Consider the following 16,623-nt stretch of genomic DNA (forward strand, 5'->3'; position numbering starts at 1 on the left):
AAAAAAAAATAATGATCGAGTCACGCCTGTCTTTAATAGGTAACAAAGTGTTCGTCATGGCTCAAAGTAAAAGCTCAAAGATTCTCTTAATTACTTTACTTAACAAAAAAATCACACTATTCCCTTTGTAAGTTTTTTTTTTTTTTTGGTTTCGAGAAAAGCTGTGCAATAAAGGACAACATGTGTGTCCCCGAAAAGTTACAATTTTTTTATTTATTTTTCAAACTTTTCTCTTAAAATCCCAAAACTTTCACTTTCTCACATATTAGCCCCACTTGCTTCCTCTCTTTCTCCTTCTCCTTCTTTCTTCATCTCTCTCTCTCTCTTTCTCTCTGTTTCACCGCTACAAACGAAGAACATTGAAGCTTCTTCACCTCTTTTTACACATAAATGAGAGACCTTTCGAATCTAAAGACGAACTTGAACGAACAATGGCCACCTATTGGAGCTCCGATGAATCTCCGGCGAGAAGAGCCGTGGAAATCTCAATTTGACGACTCAGTTAACGCTGTCTCCTTCGGTTTCGTTGCTACAGCTATTCTCATCTCTATGTTCCTCGTTATGGCTATCTTCGAGAGACTGATTCGTACCACCACTACTGCAACGACTACTACTAACTCAGATTCCTCTTCAAGTCGGGTCCTTTCGGGTATGGATCCTCGGGTCGGGTTTCACAATGGTTCTGCAACTAAACTCGGTTACCAATCTCCCAAGGCAAGTCTTTTCACTTTATATTCTCTTGTCTTAATAAATTTTCAGCGAATAAATTTCGTAAAACACACAAATTCCTTAATTTTCGCATTATTGTCTACTTGCTTAGTACTTAATTACTGTTTCTTAAATTGTTGACTAATTTAGAGATTTCATTCTTCTTTCACAATCTGATGTTTGACACTTTTGATGAACTAAAGTACTAATAAACTTAAATTATTAATTTGTTGGTTAAAATTTATAATTATGTGTTTAATGAAGCAAAATTTGGTATTAATTAAAAAGTTTCAGTCTTTGGATTAATATTTGAGGTCATTAATCATGTTTGATGTGAACACGTCCATTTCCAAAAGCAGAAGAAGAAGAAAACATCATTGGGTTTTTTGATTCTGTGTACTATTTGAGTATTGAAAGAGACCCAACATTGCACATGCTTTTACATCATCAACATTTAAAGATGTCTCATAAGCTTTCCTCTCACTCACTCACACATGCACACACTGTAGAGACTAGAGTGTATGTATATGTATGTATAAATGGTGATGCATTCATTGATCTCTTTCGTCATTCAGAATCTCTCTGTTTTTTTTCTCCTTGTTAATAATGAATGACCAAGGAGACAAGAAACAAGTGTGTAATAAAGTTTTGTTTGTTGAAGAAGATTGATTTGTAAGGATTGATGTCGACGCCTATAATACTAACTATGCGTGTTGTAGATTGAAGACGATTTCTAAACGTCAAATTCTGAAACCATGTGTGACTGACATTTCCTAGGAACACAAATGACCCCACAGGTTTTCTTGAAACCTAACACTATTCCTATTCTAGAGTCTATTCTTGTTTTCCATCTTCTTGAGTAGGTTGCTTTACATAGTTCCATGGAGGTTGTAGAGTTTGCTTGATACTGATCTCATATAACAGTAGAAGTAGGATAGATTGATCTGTTGAAGACTATTGATATTTCAATCTATATGTGAACTTGAATGTAATTTAGAGATTCTTGGAGACTTCTCTGTCTCTTTTAGTACTAAACACTAGCTCAAGTTTAGTTACAAATGTCTCTTGAATCCCACTAAAGATATAAACTTGGATGTAATGGGTTTCAAACTTGGAATTTAGTTCTTCTTCCCAAATGAAGCGGATCTTATTAATTGAGATGCTCTTTTGTATACCTTATTTTCTTGTTAGAAATAGTCATTTTAATTAATAGACTCACTGGCATAAATAGATTGATTGTAGATGGATATGGAACAAACCATGTGATGAAAAGAGTAGATAGAAGCATTCAAAAACATGGGAAGGACCCATAAATGGTAAACTTAAGACCAAAATGTGTTTGCCCTTTTCTTCATTCTAACCTGAGTTGCTGTTGGGGAACAATGACACATGTTTAGATCTGTCATTGTCTTCTCCCACTCAAAATTCTCATTTGCTTGTGTTTTGTTGGCTAATCAAACAAGAGTCATTTTGAGAATCTTTGCTTCTTCTATCTGTTGGATATATTTTGTGTTGTTATTATGTATCTGATTTTTTTTAATTTGTTTTCCTTGCAGATGACTATTTACTCAAACGGGGTATCAGTATTGATGCCAGGAGATGATATCCCTACGTTCATCGCTCATCCAGCACCAGTGCCAGTGCCTTGTCCTCTTCAACAAATCTCACAGTCTCAGCATCAATCTAGCTCATCATGAGACTCCTCCAACTCAAACTCCATTCAAGAATGTTGAAGACTGTTTTATTCATCTCCGTCACCATTCACCATTGGCTTATTTAACATTCGAGCGACCAACCACATTGAGTTGAGTTGAGTTTGGCATCGGATGTTTTTGTTTCCTCGTATTGTTTTTTTTTCACTCCCGGTGATTTCGCTACATTGATTGGGTTCGGGGAGATTATTTTATCCGCATTTTGTGTAAATAGCATTAGGATCAAAAACTGGGTTATGCCCTTTACTATAAATGCCTTAAGCATATATTCAAGATTTGTCTTGGCTTTATCTTGTTTCTCTGTCTTTTTTTTTGTTTTGTTTTTTTTGCTTGTTAAATGACTTAGTAGTTGCTGAGAAGAAAAGCTAAGAGAGTTCGTTCATGCGGTGCTGCTTTAGAATTCCAGTATTTTCCAGTGTGGTAGTTTTGAAACGAGATAGATTTCGAACTAGGTGAAATCTTAATGCAAGTGAGTGAAGAATCTGAAATTTTGTTGGAATTTAAAAAGCAGACGTAACTCTTTTGTTGTGTAGTCACCAGTCAATGTGAATATCCACTGTTATGTAAATGGTATATACATTTTTTTTCTTTTCGTCTAGTCATGTTAAATTGGTACTTCTGTCATATGTTGTACAATTATTTTCCGGAACAGTTGACTTATACTAGTGTTTGGCTTATGTGAATTTGAGAGTGCACGTATATATTTGCGTCCAAAAATGAAAATATATCTCGACATTTCATGAAGAAAATTCTTTTATAATTCTATTTATCTATATCGTAAAATCACATTCAGCCACTCGCTTACGATTTTGTACCTTTTGTCAAATATCATATATATACAACTATGTAATTTGTATAGCATTATTCGAAATGAAAACAAGTCATAATACAATCTTTAATGCTTTGCATGGCGGTATGATAGATTTAAGATATCGTAACCTCTGTAACTAACTCTTTATTGCTAACCCAAACACTAACACACTATAGACGAAGGCAAGCACATCACAAGCTCTTCACCTAACGAATATCAGAGACGAGAGCACATCACTCTCTCACTTAGCACATCGCTAACATTCAACAACAATAAGCATCATCCTCCCCACGCACACATAGCTTGTATTTAAAGAGAATAACTTCAACGGCAACACTTCTAAATGAGAAAGAGTCTCTGCCCTCCTTAGCCAAGTCAGCTCATTCAACTAATCTTCTTTAAAACCGATTGTGTTGATACACCAATCATATCACGGTATGTTGATGTACTCGAAATCGGAACGACAGCAGTATTTTACGAGCATAACACTCATACTTACTGGTCATTTTTTCTTAGTTTACTTCAAGGCTGTTGTGTTGTTAACGACTTAGCCCATTTGGTACAACAACTTATGACAAAAGAAAACCTTATTATCTTTGCTCTTAAAAAAACGTCAATTAGACATTTTAAATTATTTTTAGAAAATCTACTAATTTATTACATGTGTGCTAGAGAATAATCTAGAGTTTAATATGCATTTTCAGGTTATAACTATTTCTTTGTCGTAAAACATTATTGGTTTCACTGTTATGAATAAAATAAATACTGTAACAACAACTTTGGTGAAAATTAGTTTGTTACACTAGTCACTCTAGATTGATCCAAAATATTAATGCCAATAAATACCCAAAAAAATCTCTCTCACTTCTCACATTCACTCTGCTCTGCTCTGCTGCCATCATCACACAGCACCAAAAAAAAGAGTTACTAAAATCTCATTATTTCCACTTGAACGACACCGTCCTCTGTTATGGGTTGTTGCCTCAGTTCCGCCACCACTGACCAGAAAGATGAACTCGTCTCCGGCAAGAACACCGCACCACCTCCATCCGTTGTCGATGAAGAGACGGTAGTCAAAGAAGTCTTGTCCGAAACCACATTTCTCACTTTCTCTGACGACAATTCGACGGTGGAGAAGAAGACGTCGTCGATAAAGATTCAAGAAGACGAGGAGAAGAAGAAACCCGGAATTGTCGTAGACGACGTAGCTACAGAACCGGTTATGACCAAGCCCGGTTCTGTTAAACCGGAAAAAGGATCAGAGGTTTCGGAGGTGTGTAGTAGTTTGAGCGAGAGTTTGCTTTCGATCGTGAAGAAGTACGACGAGGAAGAAGTGAAGAAGATGAAACCTCAGGGAGTAGTTAGACAGAGATCTCCGGCGAAATCTCGGAACCGGGTCATGGTTGGTTATCCGACCCGGAGAACTGATATGTCTCCTCTTAAGAGAAACACCGAAGGAGAAGAAGAAGCTGGCTCGGTGAGACTGGTTCCGTCTGGTACGTGCAAGAGAGATCCGCCTGAATTATCGGAGAGAAGGTCCAGGTCGCCGGCGATGAACAGGTCCGTCGTGATGGGTCCAACTCGGAGTCAACAGAGTACGGAGAGTTGTGTAGCAACGAGGAAAATAAGCCAGTCTCCGGGTCGGGTCAGACCCGGTTTGAATAAGAACGTGTCGGAGCAAGATTGTAGTCATCATCACAAGTGGCCCGGTTCTGTCGGGAATTACAATACTGCCCCAAGCGACACGTTTGAGAACCCTCTTGTTTCACTAGAGTGTTTCATCTTTCTATGAGAGAATGATTTTTAATTCGGTAGGATAATATTCTCTAATTATCGCCGGAATTTATAATTTTCAGAAACTTATCTATTCAGTTTTATTTCACATGCTTCGCCAGTGTCAAGGATCTTGTTTCGTTGTGTCTTGTATAATTTTTTCTGTTTTTATTGATTATATAAAAAAAGAGAAATTATTATATGATGTGTGAGTAGGGGCGGCAAAAGATTTGCTTCTATGACATCAATTATATATTTTTTCTGACAGTCAAAAATCAGACGCAAGCAAAGTCACGTAACTTTGACTCCCAATAAGTTACCATACACTACTAAATTCAATTACACTATGATCGTATGAACCAACAACAAATTTCAAATAATGTATAATGAATACTCACTCCGTTTCAAAATATAAGATATTTTAGAGAAGTTTTTTGTTTTATAATATAGGATGTTTTCAAGTTTTTATGTAATTTTTATATTAATTTAGTATTTTATATTATATAATATTGTTTCTGATTGGTTGAACTTGTAAAAAATGAATTCTTAATCTGCATGCTTTAATTAAAACATCATATATTTTGAATTAGTAGTGTATTTCTTGTGTTATCATCTAGAACTAATCGACGATTTGAATACGTTGTGCGACTTATAGGATCAAATAAAACATTTAACGTAAGATTTCGTCATTCCAATCAAAATGTAGTTCTCTTCGTTTTATATTGGTCTAAGATTTGCTGATTCGTAGAGTATATATAAGGTGTAAAAACTATATTGTGTATAAAATAATTATTAGGTTTTGCATGAATCGTTTATAATAGGTTCCATTTTGTGTATAAACTAGTGTTATTACAGCACATAGACAGTATACAAACTCTTCATCTTAGTTTAGCTCCGATCATATGTAAAACAAAATTGGGATCCTTCCTTAAAGTAAATATTTTCTTCTATAAAGTTCGATTTTGTGTGTTTGTCTGGTAAATCATTCAAACTTTTTCTTTTTCATAGCAATTTTCTTTATTATTGTTTTTAACTTTTGTAGGCTCATCTTTTGGAGAGAGCATTGTAAAAGATTTTGCTTTTTTAACGCTTTCTTGCTTGTCTTTTTGCACCCCACATTACGTTAACTAATTTATTGGATGAACTTGTTGAATAATTCCCGGCGAATTATATATATAAAGATAACAAGGTTTCTTTACCGTTAATTCTCTAGAAAGTTTCTGTGTCACATGCACTTGTGCATATTGAGAAATGAACATAGAATAAGACTACCAACTCTGATCAATTTAATATAAATCAATCAGAATATCAAGTGCGTCACAAAAAAATTGATACGCACATAAAAAGTTGAAGTATTAAGTTTGAATTCGCTCAAGTTTGATGATCTTCAAGTGCCCTAAATTCGATACATATATACAGAGACGTTAGAGCATCATTAGTGGAGTACCTCTCCTAAGTTACTCTCAAATTAATTAATCATATAATTAATACTAATTTAAGTAAAGCAACCCTAAGAGTATTTTTGCAAAATCATTCCTTTACTAGAGAACCCAAAGAAGGTTGCTCAATTTTTTAAATAATAATTTTTTAATTTGTATTTAGTAATTATCAAACTTTAATAATCTAAAATGACAAAACAACTATTAAACTTTTTATATTACATAAAACTTTGGAATCTTAAACATATTTTACAAACTTTGGAATATTAAACATATTATACAAAATTCAAAATAGTTCACATATTTTACAATAAGAGTTGAAAAGAATTGAAACCTAAATGTTTGTCAACATTTGATCTACTAGTTTGTCTCTATGACTTGAGAAGACAAAAAGGATATCTTGAATATATTAGCATGCTGAAGGGTTATATGAGCAACCATATCAACACCCACCCTAACCGCACAAACTGGACATACCTGCACAAACTGATCTAAGTTGTCATTTAGAATCCAAACAAAGTCTCCAGAAATAGATTCAATAGACACAGCTGATTCAACTATTCTCCCTTGTGAATCAGATTAAAAAAATCCTAATCTTCTCAGTTGCCTTTAGTCAAACCCTCCAAGAAACAACAGAGGAACCAATACTGCTCAGTCTAAGCTTTTGAGAATAATGTGATGAACCAACACTGCTCAGTCTAAGCTTTTGAGAATAATGTGATGAACCAGAAAGGGCAAGCAAAGTAGCATCACAGGAGTGATTAAAATGCTACAAAGACTGCAACTTTTTGAATATTATTTCATCCAAGTTCTCAGAAATCAAGCAAAGCCAGAAACCAACCAACAACAATCAACAAGCTTTGAAATTTCCATGTCATAATCAAACCATGCTTCATCAACCAAATACAAAAGCCCCTATCCTTTCATTTTATCAAGTATCAATCAAATGACGAAACCTTCCAACAAAAAATCGATTATTTCCCATAAACTTTCTCAAACCTTGAAACAAAAATCAAGGATTCTAAATCGGTACAAAAGAACACAAAGTCTATCATCTAACTACCTTGTCCTTCACCCATCAATTTGTTAGCCAATAGAAGATCAGATAATAATCATAATAATCGTTTAGAACAGAGGAAGAAAATAAAAAATCAAACGAAATGGGAAAGACAGATACAGTTATACAAAGACCACGATTCTGAAACCTCGCCGTCCGCTTTAGACCCCCGGAAACCTCCGCCTTCGTTGTTCCACCAATCTGAAACCTCCGCCGTCGTTTGTCTTCAGAACCGAAGCGTCATCATCTTAGGGTTACACCGTTTGTTCTTCGCCATCGCCTCTGCTTGCCATCATCCTCCATATTTAGCCGGAAAATTCATCAGATTCGGTCTGAATCGATGGAATTTCCCGGAATTCGCAAGAATCGCCACCCAAATCGCCTTTCACCCGACAGAGAAGAGAGAGAGAGATTCGGAAAGAAAAAAAAATGAAACAAAAAAAATTAAGTTTTATATTTCTCTTAGAACCAATAAAAAAACGCCACGTTGCGTTTCTCGGGGTGTTGCTTCAGTTACTATCAGAAGTAACGATACTCACTAAACTGGACTCGAAAATGGATTTAATATTCTGTTTTTGGGGCCCAACAAGAGAGTATCCCTAAGAGTATTCACCAGTAATGATGGTCTTAGAAGCACTAGGAATCATCCAAGTTTTTGGTGTTTTTTTCACAATTTCATAGAACTTTTATCCTTTTAAACTTATCTTTTTGTTCGGAATTTTGAAGATGGAAAGATTTATAACGGATATATATAGTTGGTAGGTCATAAAATGCTGGGACGATGTAAAACCAAAAATTTGAAACCAAAAAATTCGTGTAGATAAAACCACAATTAATTTAAATAAATAAAACATTCGTTCGTCATGCTCCTTGGATCCTCTGGTCTCACAGGTGACCCATAAAGTATCGCTGCATTTTTTTAATTTTAGTTTCGCCTTTTTGGGTAATGAGAGACCATGTTAAAAATTATAAAGCCTAACTTTATAATATCTATATTTTGCATAAACACTTTTTTAAAGAGACCAATAGTTTGAATGCACTCTAATATATCTTCCAAACTGGTAACTAATTTTGGTAAAGTATATGAGTGGCTACAATCATTATTCGCATATTAACATAAAGTTTGTATTTATTGATTTAAGTAGTGATTTATAACTCCATAATGCAATCATCGATTTGGGTTAACCGATCTTTAAACTACCAGAATTAAAGTGAATCCAAATTTGTTGTCTGATATGGTCTTGGTTTGAGTTCGGTTATGTTTTGTTGGATGATCTAATCGAACGTAGTTAATGAACACTGTGATTAAAGAAAGGCGTGAAAGTAGCGGTCCAAACATCTTTTATTATTATATAATCTTAAATGGAGATAAATTTTTGTCCAAAAAAAAATGGAGATAAATAAACCAAACGTATTCGGTATTTTCATTTGAAGATTCAGTATTTTTATTTCACTTAAGTCTATAGTTTTCTTCACAGATTAGTAGCCGTTGAAAATTTGCAATCTCATTGCGTAATAAGGCCTGCGAGATGTATCTTTTTACCTTTACATTATTAACCAATTTGGGCCCATATTTTGTTTTCGTAGCCCATTAGAATGGTGGTGTTTTGTTTGCTAGTACAGTGTCAAGAAGCAATATAGTAACGGTGTAAACAAATTACTGCCTCGTGCCTACCATTCTAATGTTTTGTGGTCAAATGTATTATTGTCCGGATACCATAATTGTCTGATAGAGTTCGGAACCTCACAAAATGAAAAAGAAAAACTTGAACTCACCAACCATGTTCGTTCTGTCTTGATCATTCCATTTGATTTTGCTGTTATTATTATTCGGGTCATTAATAGTTCATTCGAATTTCAGCAGTAATAATCACACACGAATATCAAAATTACTCTCATCTCAAATTATGGAATGATGGCATGCCATTAAATTATTATTATTGAATTGTTCACAAATCTTCCATCACATCGACCAACAATTGGTTTTACAAATTAAAATATGTATTCCAAAGAAATTGATAAATAGTGATTGTTAGTTGTAACTGTACACAAAAAACCAGAATTCTTTAATATAAAAACAAAAAGTGTAATCATAAATTTACCTTCTTATTTTTCTCATAAAGTTCTAACACAATTTTCATAATTTCAGTTTAAGCCATTAATAAAAGAACTATTAAGCTTTAACCTTAGACATTGTAACTTTTTAAGAAATTTAACTGTAACATCATTGCCCCATACATTGTGTTATGGTGTCAGAATCTTTAGAAAATAAAATTAAAAAACCCAACTAAAAAAAACAATCTCACAAATTCAACATTTAACCACTAACCTACAAAAGAGCAAAATTGAACGTGGGATGAAAATGATGATAATTTGACCTTGTAGGGTCTCTCACTTCTCTTCTTCCATTAAAGAAGTCGCAGAGTTTTTCTTCACTTCAACTGTTTTCTTGGCCCATCTCACTGAATTAAGTGGTGATATCTGATATTTGCATTAATTGGATTTTAATAGGTGAAGTAACGAAAATAGAATTAATCTGCAATATTCACTTATTTTGTACCTGATGGCATTAGAAAAATACCAAAATTAAATACACGAAAGGAAACTATAGTTAGATGAAGCAAAGCGACAATTAAAAAAACATTAAAGAGAGACAAGTCTTGGCAAAGTTTCTCTGTTTCACACTTTGAGACGAAACCTTGAAAGGCTTAAACTGAGAAAAACAAAGCCGTTGGCTTTTGTAAGCCGCTCGTTCTTCGAGACAAAACACACTACACTACATTACTCTCTCTCTCACTCACTCATCTCTTTCCTCTTTCTTTCTTTCTCTCTCCTTAAAATCCGACGAAATTATGATTCACTTTACCTTTTAATCAGGAATATCCCTGTTTTCAACCTTCTTCCTTCTGAGGTCTTCATCACATTCTTCGTTTACTTGGAAACAAACAGTCTAATCTCAAGTTCAAGGGTTTTTCCCATCTTCAGTAGAGAGGCTGAAGCTATGAGCTTTACAAGATGGGAAGTGTTCTTTGTTCTCTCTGTTTTGGCCTTGACAATGCCGTTCTCAGCTGGAGTCACTAATCTACGAGATGGTAATAATCTCTCTCTGCAAAGTCTTCACTTTTGGTGGTTTTGCTTTGTCTCCTTGTTTTAGTTTAAAGTGAACACTCTAGATTTTGACTTATGTCAAAGTGAAAATGACCTTTATCAGTTTTTAGGGTAAAACTAGGTTAACAATAGAGCTGTCTAGGAAGCTCCAGATTGGCAGATTCGATCATTCTGAGGCTAATCTCAAAAACCCTAAAGTTTTGGTTTTTGGCACTTAAGCTCTTTTTAGGGTTTTAGTTCAAGACCTAGAAATTTGTTCTTGTTGTTTTTCATTAAATGGTTATCTTCAGAAAGATTCCTTGATCTCTAGAAAAAAAGTGTGAGATTAATTTAATTATATTGTGATGGGTTTGTTTGTTGTTTAACCGCTGCAGTTTCGGCGATTAATAACTTGTACATCACTTTGGGAGCACCATCTCTATCTAAGTGGCTTGCTTTTGGAGGAGACCCTTGTGGAGAAAAGTGGCAAGGTGTGGTTTGTGACTCCTCAAACATCACAGAAATGTATACTTCCTCTTCTTTTCTTGCAACTCTTTTGTTATGGTTTGCTTTTAGAATCACCAATTCAGGTTCTGACCAGGTGATTATTGTTGTTGGCTGCAGAAGGATACCAGGCATGAAGGTTGGTGGAGGCTTAAGTGATACTTTGGCTGATTTTTCATCTATTCAAGTGATGTAAGCAAAGCTTCTTGTCTTGTTTTGTTCATCTTCTTGTTTCTTTTGAGGCTTCTTGCTATATAAATAACATACAAGATTTTACCATTGGCTATAGTTTGATCTGTAATAGGTATATAAGGTTTGGTTATAATTTCTCTTTTCCTTGTTTGAATGGACAGGGACTTCAGTAGCAATCATATTTCAGGGACAATTCCGCAGGCTTTGCCTTCTTCCATCCGAAACCTGTGCGTTTGAGAATTGACTATGTTTATGGCAGTACTTATGTTTGAACAGTTTAAAACATTTACAAAGACACTCCATTTTGGTTTTGTTTTCTTGTTTCAGATCTCTCTCGGGCAATCGCTTCACTGGGAATATTCCCTTTACATTGTCCTTTCTATCCGATTTATCTGAACTGTAAGTCTTTGTTAAAGATGATACTGCTTCTCGCATATGTGATCTTTCCTTTGTTTAAAGCAGACTCTTTCTTTTCCCTTCAGGTTGCTGGGAAACAATATTCTATCAGGAGAGATACCAGATTACTTTCAGCAGTTAACAAAACTGACAAAACTGTATGCTTTTCTCCTCTCTTTAGTCTCATTTTTTTTCCTCCCTTTGGGGTCTATCACTTAAGCTTTTAGTTTCTAAATGCAGGGACTTATCGTCTAACATACTGACCGGGCATTTACCTTCATCCATGGGAGACTTAGCATCTCTCAGGATATTGTAAGTGCACATATTCTAGAATATGAAACTGTATAAAAAGATTGTTACCATTGCTTTTATATCTGATGTGGTTGGACTGCAGGCATTTGCAGGACAACAAGCTCACCGGAACACTTGAAGTTATAGAGGACCTTTTCTTGACTGATTTGTAATCTTCTGTCACCTTGCATACTCTTTGTTCTTAACTCTCCAACCATAAAGCCAATTTCAGTAACTCATTATGGTTTTTTCATAACTTTGATTCAGGAATGTAGAAAACAACTTATTCTCAGGACCTATACCGCCAAATCTATTGAAAATTCCGAATTTCAAGTAAGTATATTTAAAGAAAAAGCTGTTTTTAACATCCCTTTTCATTAGCCATTCAAATTTCATCTTCATTATAACTGCAGAAAAGATGGAACACCGTTCAATACATCGATTATAACCCCACCGCCTCCGCCTGTAGTTGATCCACCTCCCGCTACTCACCATGCTCCTCCTGTGAACCGTGTCCCTCCTATTTCCGGTGTTCCTCCTGCTCCTTTTGCTCCATTTGCTCCACTACAGCCACAACAACCACCACCATCACCACCTTTGGTTTGGTCACCGCCTTCTGATAATGGAGGAGGAGGAGATCCATGGAACTCCGGTTCAGGGCAACCAACTTTGCAAATATCACCTCCTTCAGGTTCAGGATCAGGAAAGTTCTGGTCCACGCAAAGAATCATCCTAGTCATTTCTTCAGTCGCCATAATTGTTCTTGTATCGGGTTTGTGTGTTACACTATGGAGATGTTGCAGAAGTAAACTATCTAACCGATATTACAGTAAAGCTCGTAAAGATTTACCACGACCATACTTCAATAAACCTCCATCTCAACCAACCCCCACTCTGGGAAAAGGTACACTGATTCTTTTCTTTCCAAAAAATAAAGAAACTTGTGAGTTGTCTCATTAGCTATCCCCAAAAATAAATGCTGCTGGTGTGTTTCTTTTGTTTAACAGTTTCTCGGGAGCCCATGGTTAAGCCTTACGATGGATATGGAACTGCAGACAGAAAATACGGGTATCCTATGCCACCACGAGCTGAAGAGAGCCGGAGAGCAATGCCTCCTACTTCATACTGTAATAAGGATGTTAATACACTGCATAAACCGCTACAACAACCACCTAGACAGTTCCATTCCAGTGATGCTGCTTCAAAGAGAGCAGCTCATTTTCCCCCGGGCTTGAATACTTCATCTTCTGCTACCGTTTTCACCATTGCTTCACTTCAGCAATACACGAATAATTTTTCAGAAGAGAACATAATCGGGGAAGGGTCGATTGGTAATGTTTACAGAGCCGAGCTTCGTCATGGAAAGGTGTAACGCTTTCCTCTTATCTACCATTTGGTCTTACAATGTAGCTGTGCATTCTTATTTACTTCTTGACATCTTATGATCTGTAGTTTCTTGCGGTTAAGAAGCTGAGCAATACCATCAACAGAACGCAGAGTGATGGTGATTTTCTCAATTTAGTCTCCAATGTGTTGAAGCTTAAACGCGGTCCTATATTGGAGCTTCTTGGTTACTGTAACGAGTTTGGTCAAAGGCTACTTGTGTATGAGTACTGTCCTAACGGATCAATTCAAGATGCACTACATTTGGATCGCAAGTTGCACAAGAAGCTCACTTGGAATGTGCGTATAAATGTTGCGTTAGGAGCTTCAAAGGCATTGCAGTAAGTAAAAAACGAACCTCAAAATGTTATGCCAATCAATATTTGGAACATGTAGGATCTTAAGAGTTTGGTTTCAGGTTTCTTCACGAGGTATGTCAACCGCCGGTTGTACACCAGAATTTCAAGTCTTCCAAGGTTCTCCTTGATGGAAAGCTCTCAGTACGTGTTGCAGACAGCGGTTTGGCTTATATGTTACCACCACGCCCAACGAGTCAGGTAATTTTTCAAGATGTTTTTTTGAAGATTTTGAATCCTGACATGGATGTGATGTAAGGGCAAATGATGTTTGCTTGTAAAATTGTAGATGGCGGGCTATGCCGCTCCTGAGGTTGAGTATGGGAGCTACACTTGTCAGAGCGATGTATATAGCCTCGGGGTTGTGATGTTAGAACTGCTCACCGGACGCAGACCATTTGACAGGTTTTTACACTCTAGAGAGACAACTAATTAATGGAACCCAAAAAAGATTCTAAATACAGAAGAGAACATGTTTCACTTATACTAACGGAATACAAAACGCTGGTTCACTGGTTGTTTGCAGGACAAGGCCTAGGGGACATCAGACACTAGCTCAGTGGGCAATTCCTCGGCTTCATGATATCGATGCCTTGACAAGAATGGTTGATCCGTCGCTACACGGAGCATATCCAATGAAGTCCTTGTCACGTTTTGCAGATATCATATCACGTTCACTGCAGGTAAAGTTCACCAAAACTAAATGAGATAATAAATTAACTGAACCCTTTTGACTTCTCTGCCTGATGCTTTTTTTGTCTGTAGATGGAACCGGGATTTAGGCCGCCGATATCAGAAATTGTCCAAGATCTTCAACATATGATCTAAGATACATTCTTACCCTAGCATGTTATGAAATGTTTTTTATCAAAGCTTTGTAAAACGGTTATTTTCTTTTGAATATAATTTAATATTAAATTCAAAAAAAAAAAAAAACATTGCCTACGACCAATATTTTATTATCAGATTCTTGTTCGTATGGCATCAACATCATCTTTAATCGCACAACCTATTTCTTTTGTAATATAAAAACACTTGTGTTTGGTGGCTGTATGGAAATGAGTCATGGGGTCGTCGCCGTCTGTTTAGATAATGTTATTATTTTGAAATGATATCCGTAAAATCAAGCAAAAACATATTTAGACTGAAAATTAGGATACGTTACGGTTGAATAACAATGGCTTGTACTTGGTGGTACGCAATAAAAGAAAAGGTAACCAATACAACTGCCAGTCGACAATGTACAAAATCTTAAAACTGGAATCAAGCAGATCAACAGAAGCATGGAATGATGTCTTAGACTTTCTCTTCTTTCGGTTTCTTTTGGGAGTAGTAAGCTCTCAAAAACTGTACGTGTTCAAGGCAGTGGAAGTCACGAATGAGGCTCTCAACAGTCTCTGATAGCCTGTAGTAGTGCCATAATCAACGGAGTTAACTAAAGCACAAATATAATGAAAGAAAAAATTAAAAATACCGACAGATATGAAAGATGGTTAAAATCCCCTCTCTCTAGTCATTTATTTACCAGGCTTTATATAGCCAAAAGAGATGTATAGCAGTTTCCAGTAATCTGGGATACAAAAAACAATATATACGAGTTGATCTAAGTAGTTGTAACAAGAATATTCCTATATATATACTATCAAGATATACATACCTCTGCTTTGCTAATGTTAATAACTTGCTCCTCTATATCATCAAAGCCTATGTTATTGGACCTTGTCACATAGTTATTTGACATTCCGGTTGTTTTTAATTGAGAAACTATGGTGAAAGCAGCACGACACGTTTAAAGTGAATAAAATGTTCGAACTGGTTAGAACACGTTAAGAAGTAAATGTTACAATCTATACTAATAAAAAGTATGAACTATAAGCTAATAAAGCCGTCCACATAGGATTTTAAACAACCAGTAGAAATTTGACATATCATTTATTAACATTTATACAATTTCCAGAATTTTCTATATTTAGAATTATTTTAAACAACCTATTATGATTTGACATGTCATTTATTAACATTTTTTAAATTTACAAAAAATTTTAGAAAAAGGAAAATTTTAAATTTATGGAAATTAAAGAACTAAGCACAATATTCCACATCGGCTATAAATTTTTTAGACAATTGTTCAGAACCAGTATAAATAAGATTAATATGCTTCCAACAACGAATGAGCAGGAAAGCTTGATTTATCAGATGTCCAAGTTTAAAAGTTTTATTTGGTTTGATCTGGGTTTTTTTTGATCAAATTAAAACTTTAAACAGTTTCAAAAAAATATTATAATATTTAAAAATTTTAAAGTTTAAATATTATAAATATTGAAACTTTTAAAAATTCTTAGCTTTTAAAAAGTTTTTAAATATTATAAGTTTTAAATTTTAAAATTTTAAAATATTATAAATATCGAAATTTTTTAAAAGATTCAAATTTTATTTTTCGAAACCTTTTAAAAGTTGAAAATATTATAAATATTGATGCAAAACATAAATTATCTTATTTATCTACATTTGTGCTTTTTATTTCTTATGAGATGTAAAACATATTTTTAGGAGCTATAAGCTCCTAAGGCCGTCCACATAGGATTTTAAACAACCAATAGAAATTTGACATATCACTTATTAACATTTTATACAATTTCCAGAATTTTCTATGTTAAGAATTATTTTAAACAACCTATCATGATTTGACATGTCATTCATTAACATTTTTTAAATTTACAGAATTTTTTAGAAAAAGGAAAATTTTAAATTTATGGAAATAAAAGAACTAAGCACAATATCCCACATCAGCTAGAAATTTTTTAGACAATGGTTCAAAAACAGTATAAATAAGATTAATATGCTTCCAACAACGAATGAGCAGGAAAGCTTGATTTATCAGGCGTCCAAGTTTAAAAGTTTTATTTGGTTTGAT

General features: G+C 34.8%; 3 protein-coding genes across 3 annotated transcripts; all 3 read left to right on the forward strand.

The window, feature by feature from the left end:
* LOC104739747 lies at positions 264-2,710 on the forward strand. Its single transcript, XM_010460192.2, has 2 exons — positions 264-714; positions 2,265-2,710. Exons 1-2 carry the CDS (start codon positions 391-393, stop codon positions 2,403-2,405), a joined length of 465 nt encoding a protein of 154 aa, XP_010458494.1. The 5' UTR covers positions 264-390; the 3' UTR covers positions 2,406-2,710.
* Positions 4,060-5,144, forward strand: LOC104739748. The gene has a single exon (XM_010460193.2). The coding sequence runs from the start codon at positions 4,202-4,204 to the stop codon at positions 5,021-5,023; it is 822 nt and encodes a 273-aa protein (XP_010458495.1). The 5' UTR covers positions 4,060-4,201; the 3' UTR covers positions 5,024-5,144.
* On the forward strand, positions 10,172-14,615 carry LOC104739749 (protein STRUBBELIG). The gene is made up of 16 exons (XM_010460194.2): positions 10,172-10,592; positions 10,983-11,112; positions 11,212-11,283; positions 11,445-11,510; positions 11,611-11,682; positions 11,766-11,837; positions 11,920-11,991; positions 12,074-12,139; positions 12,238-12,303; positions 12,384-12,874; positions 12,978-13,336; positions 13,423-13,694; positions 13,772-13,910; positions 13,999-14,114; positions 14,236-14,392; positions 14,475-14,615. Exons 1-16 carry the CDS (start codon positions 10,502-10,504, stop codon positions 14,535-14,537), a joined length of 2,304 nt encoding a protein of 767 aa, XP_010458496.1. The 5' UTR covers positions 10,172-10,501; the 3' UTR covers positions 14,538-14,615.

This window comes from Camelina sativa, chromosome 14 (assembly GCF_000633955.1).
Source record: "Camelina sativa cultivar DH55 chromosome 14, Cs, whole genome shotgun sequence".
Classification (NCBI taxonomy): domain Eukaryota; kingdom Viridiplantae; phylum Streptophyta; class Magnoliopsida; order Brassicales; family Brassicaceae; genus Camelina; species Camelina sativa.

What these genes read in the sequence shown, in the direction of transcription:
- LOC104739748 (XM_010460193.2), top strand. Translation starts at nt 4,202, where the DNA reads ATGGGTTGTTGCCTCAGTTCCGCCACCACTGACCAGAAAGATGAACTC.
- LOC104739749 (XM_010460194.2), top strand. Translation starts at nt 10,502, where the DNA reads ATGAGCTTTACAAGATGGGAAGTGTTCTTTGTTCTCTCTGTTTTGGCC. An exon ending in TTGAAAATTCCGAATTTCAA is followed by an intron (nt 12,304 to 12,383) that starts GTAAGTATATTT and finishes TTATAACTGCAG; the next exon opens with AAAAGATGGAACACCGTTCA. An exon ending in GGAGCTTCAAAGGCATTGCA is followed by an intron (nt 13,695 to 13,771) that starts GTAAGTAAAAAA and finishes GTTTGGTTTCAG; the next exon opens with GTTTCTTCACGAGGTATGTC.
- LOC104739747 (XM_010460192.2), top strand. Translation starts at nt 391, where the DNA reads ATGAGAGACCTTTCGAATCTAAAGACGAACTTGAACGAACAATGGCCA. An exon ending in TCGGTTACCAATCTCCCAAG is followed by an intron (nt 715 to 2,264) that starts GCAAGTCTTTTC and finishes TTTTCCTTGCAG; the next exon opens with ATGACTATTTACTCAAACGG.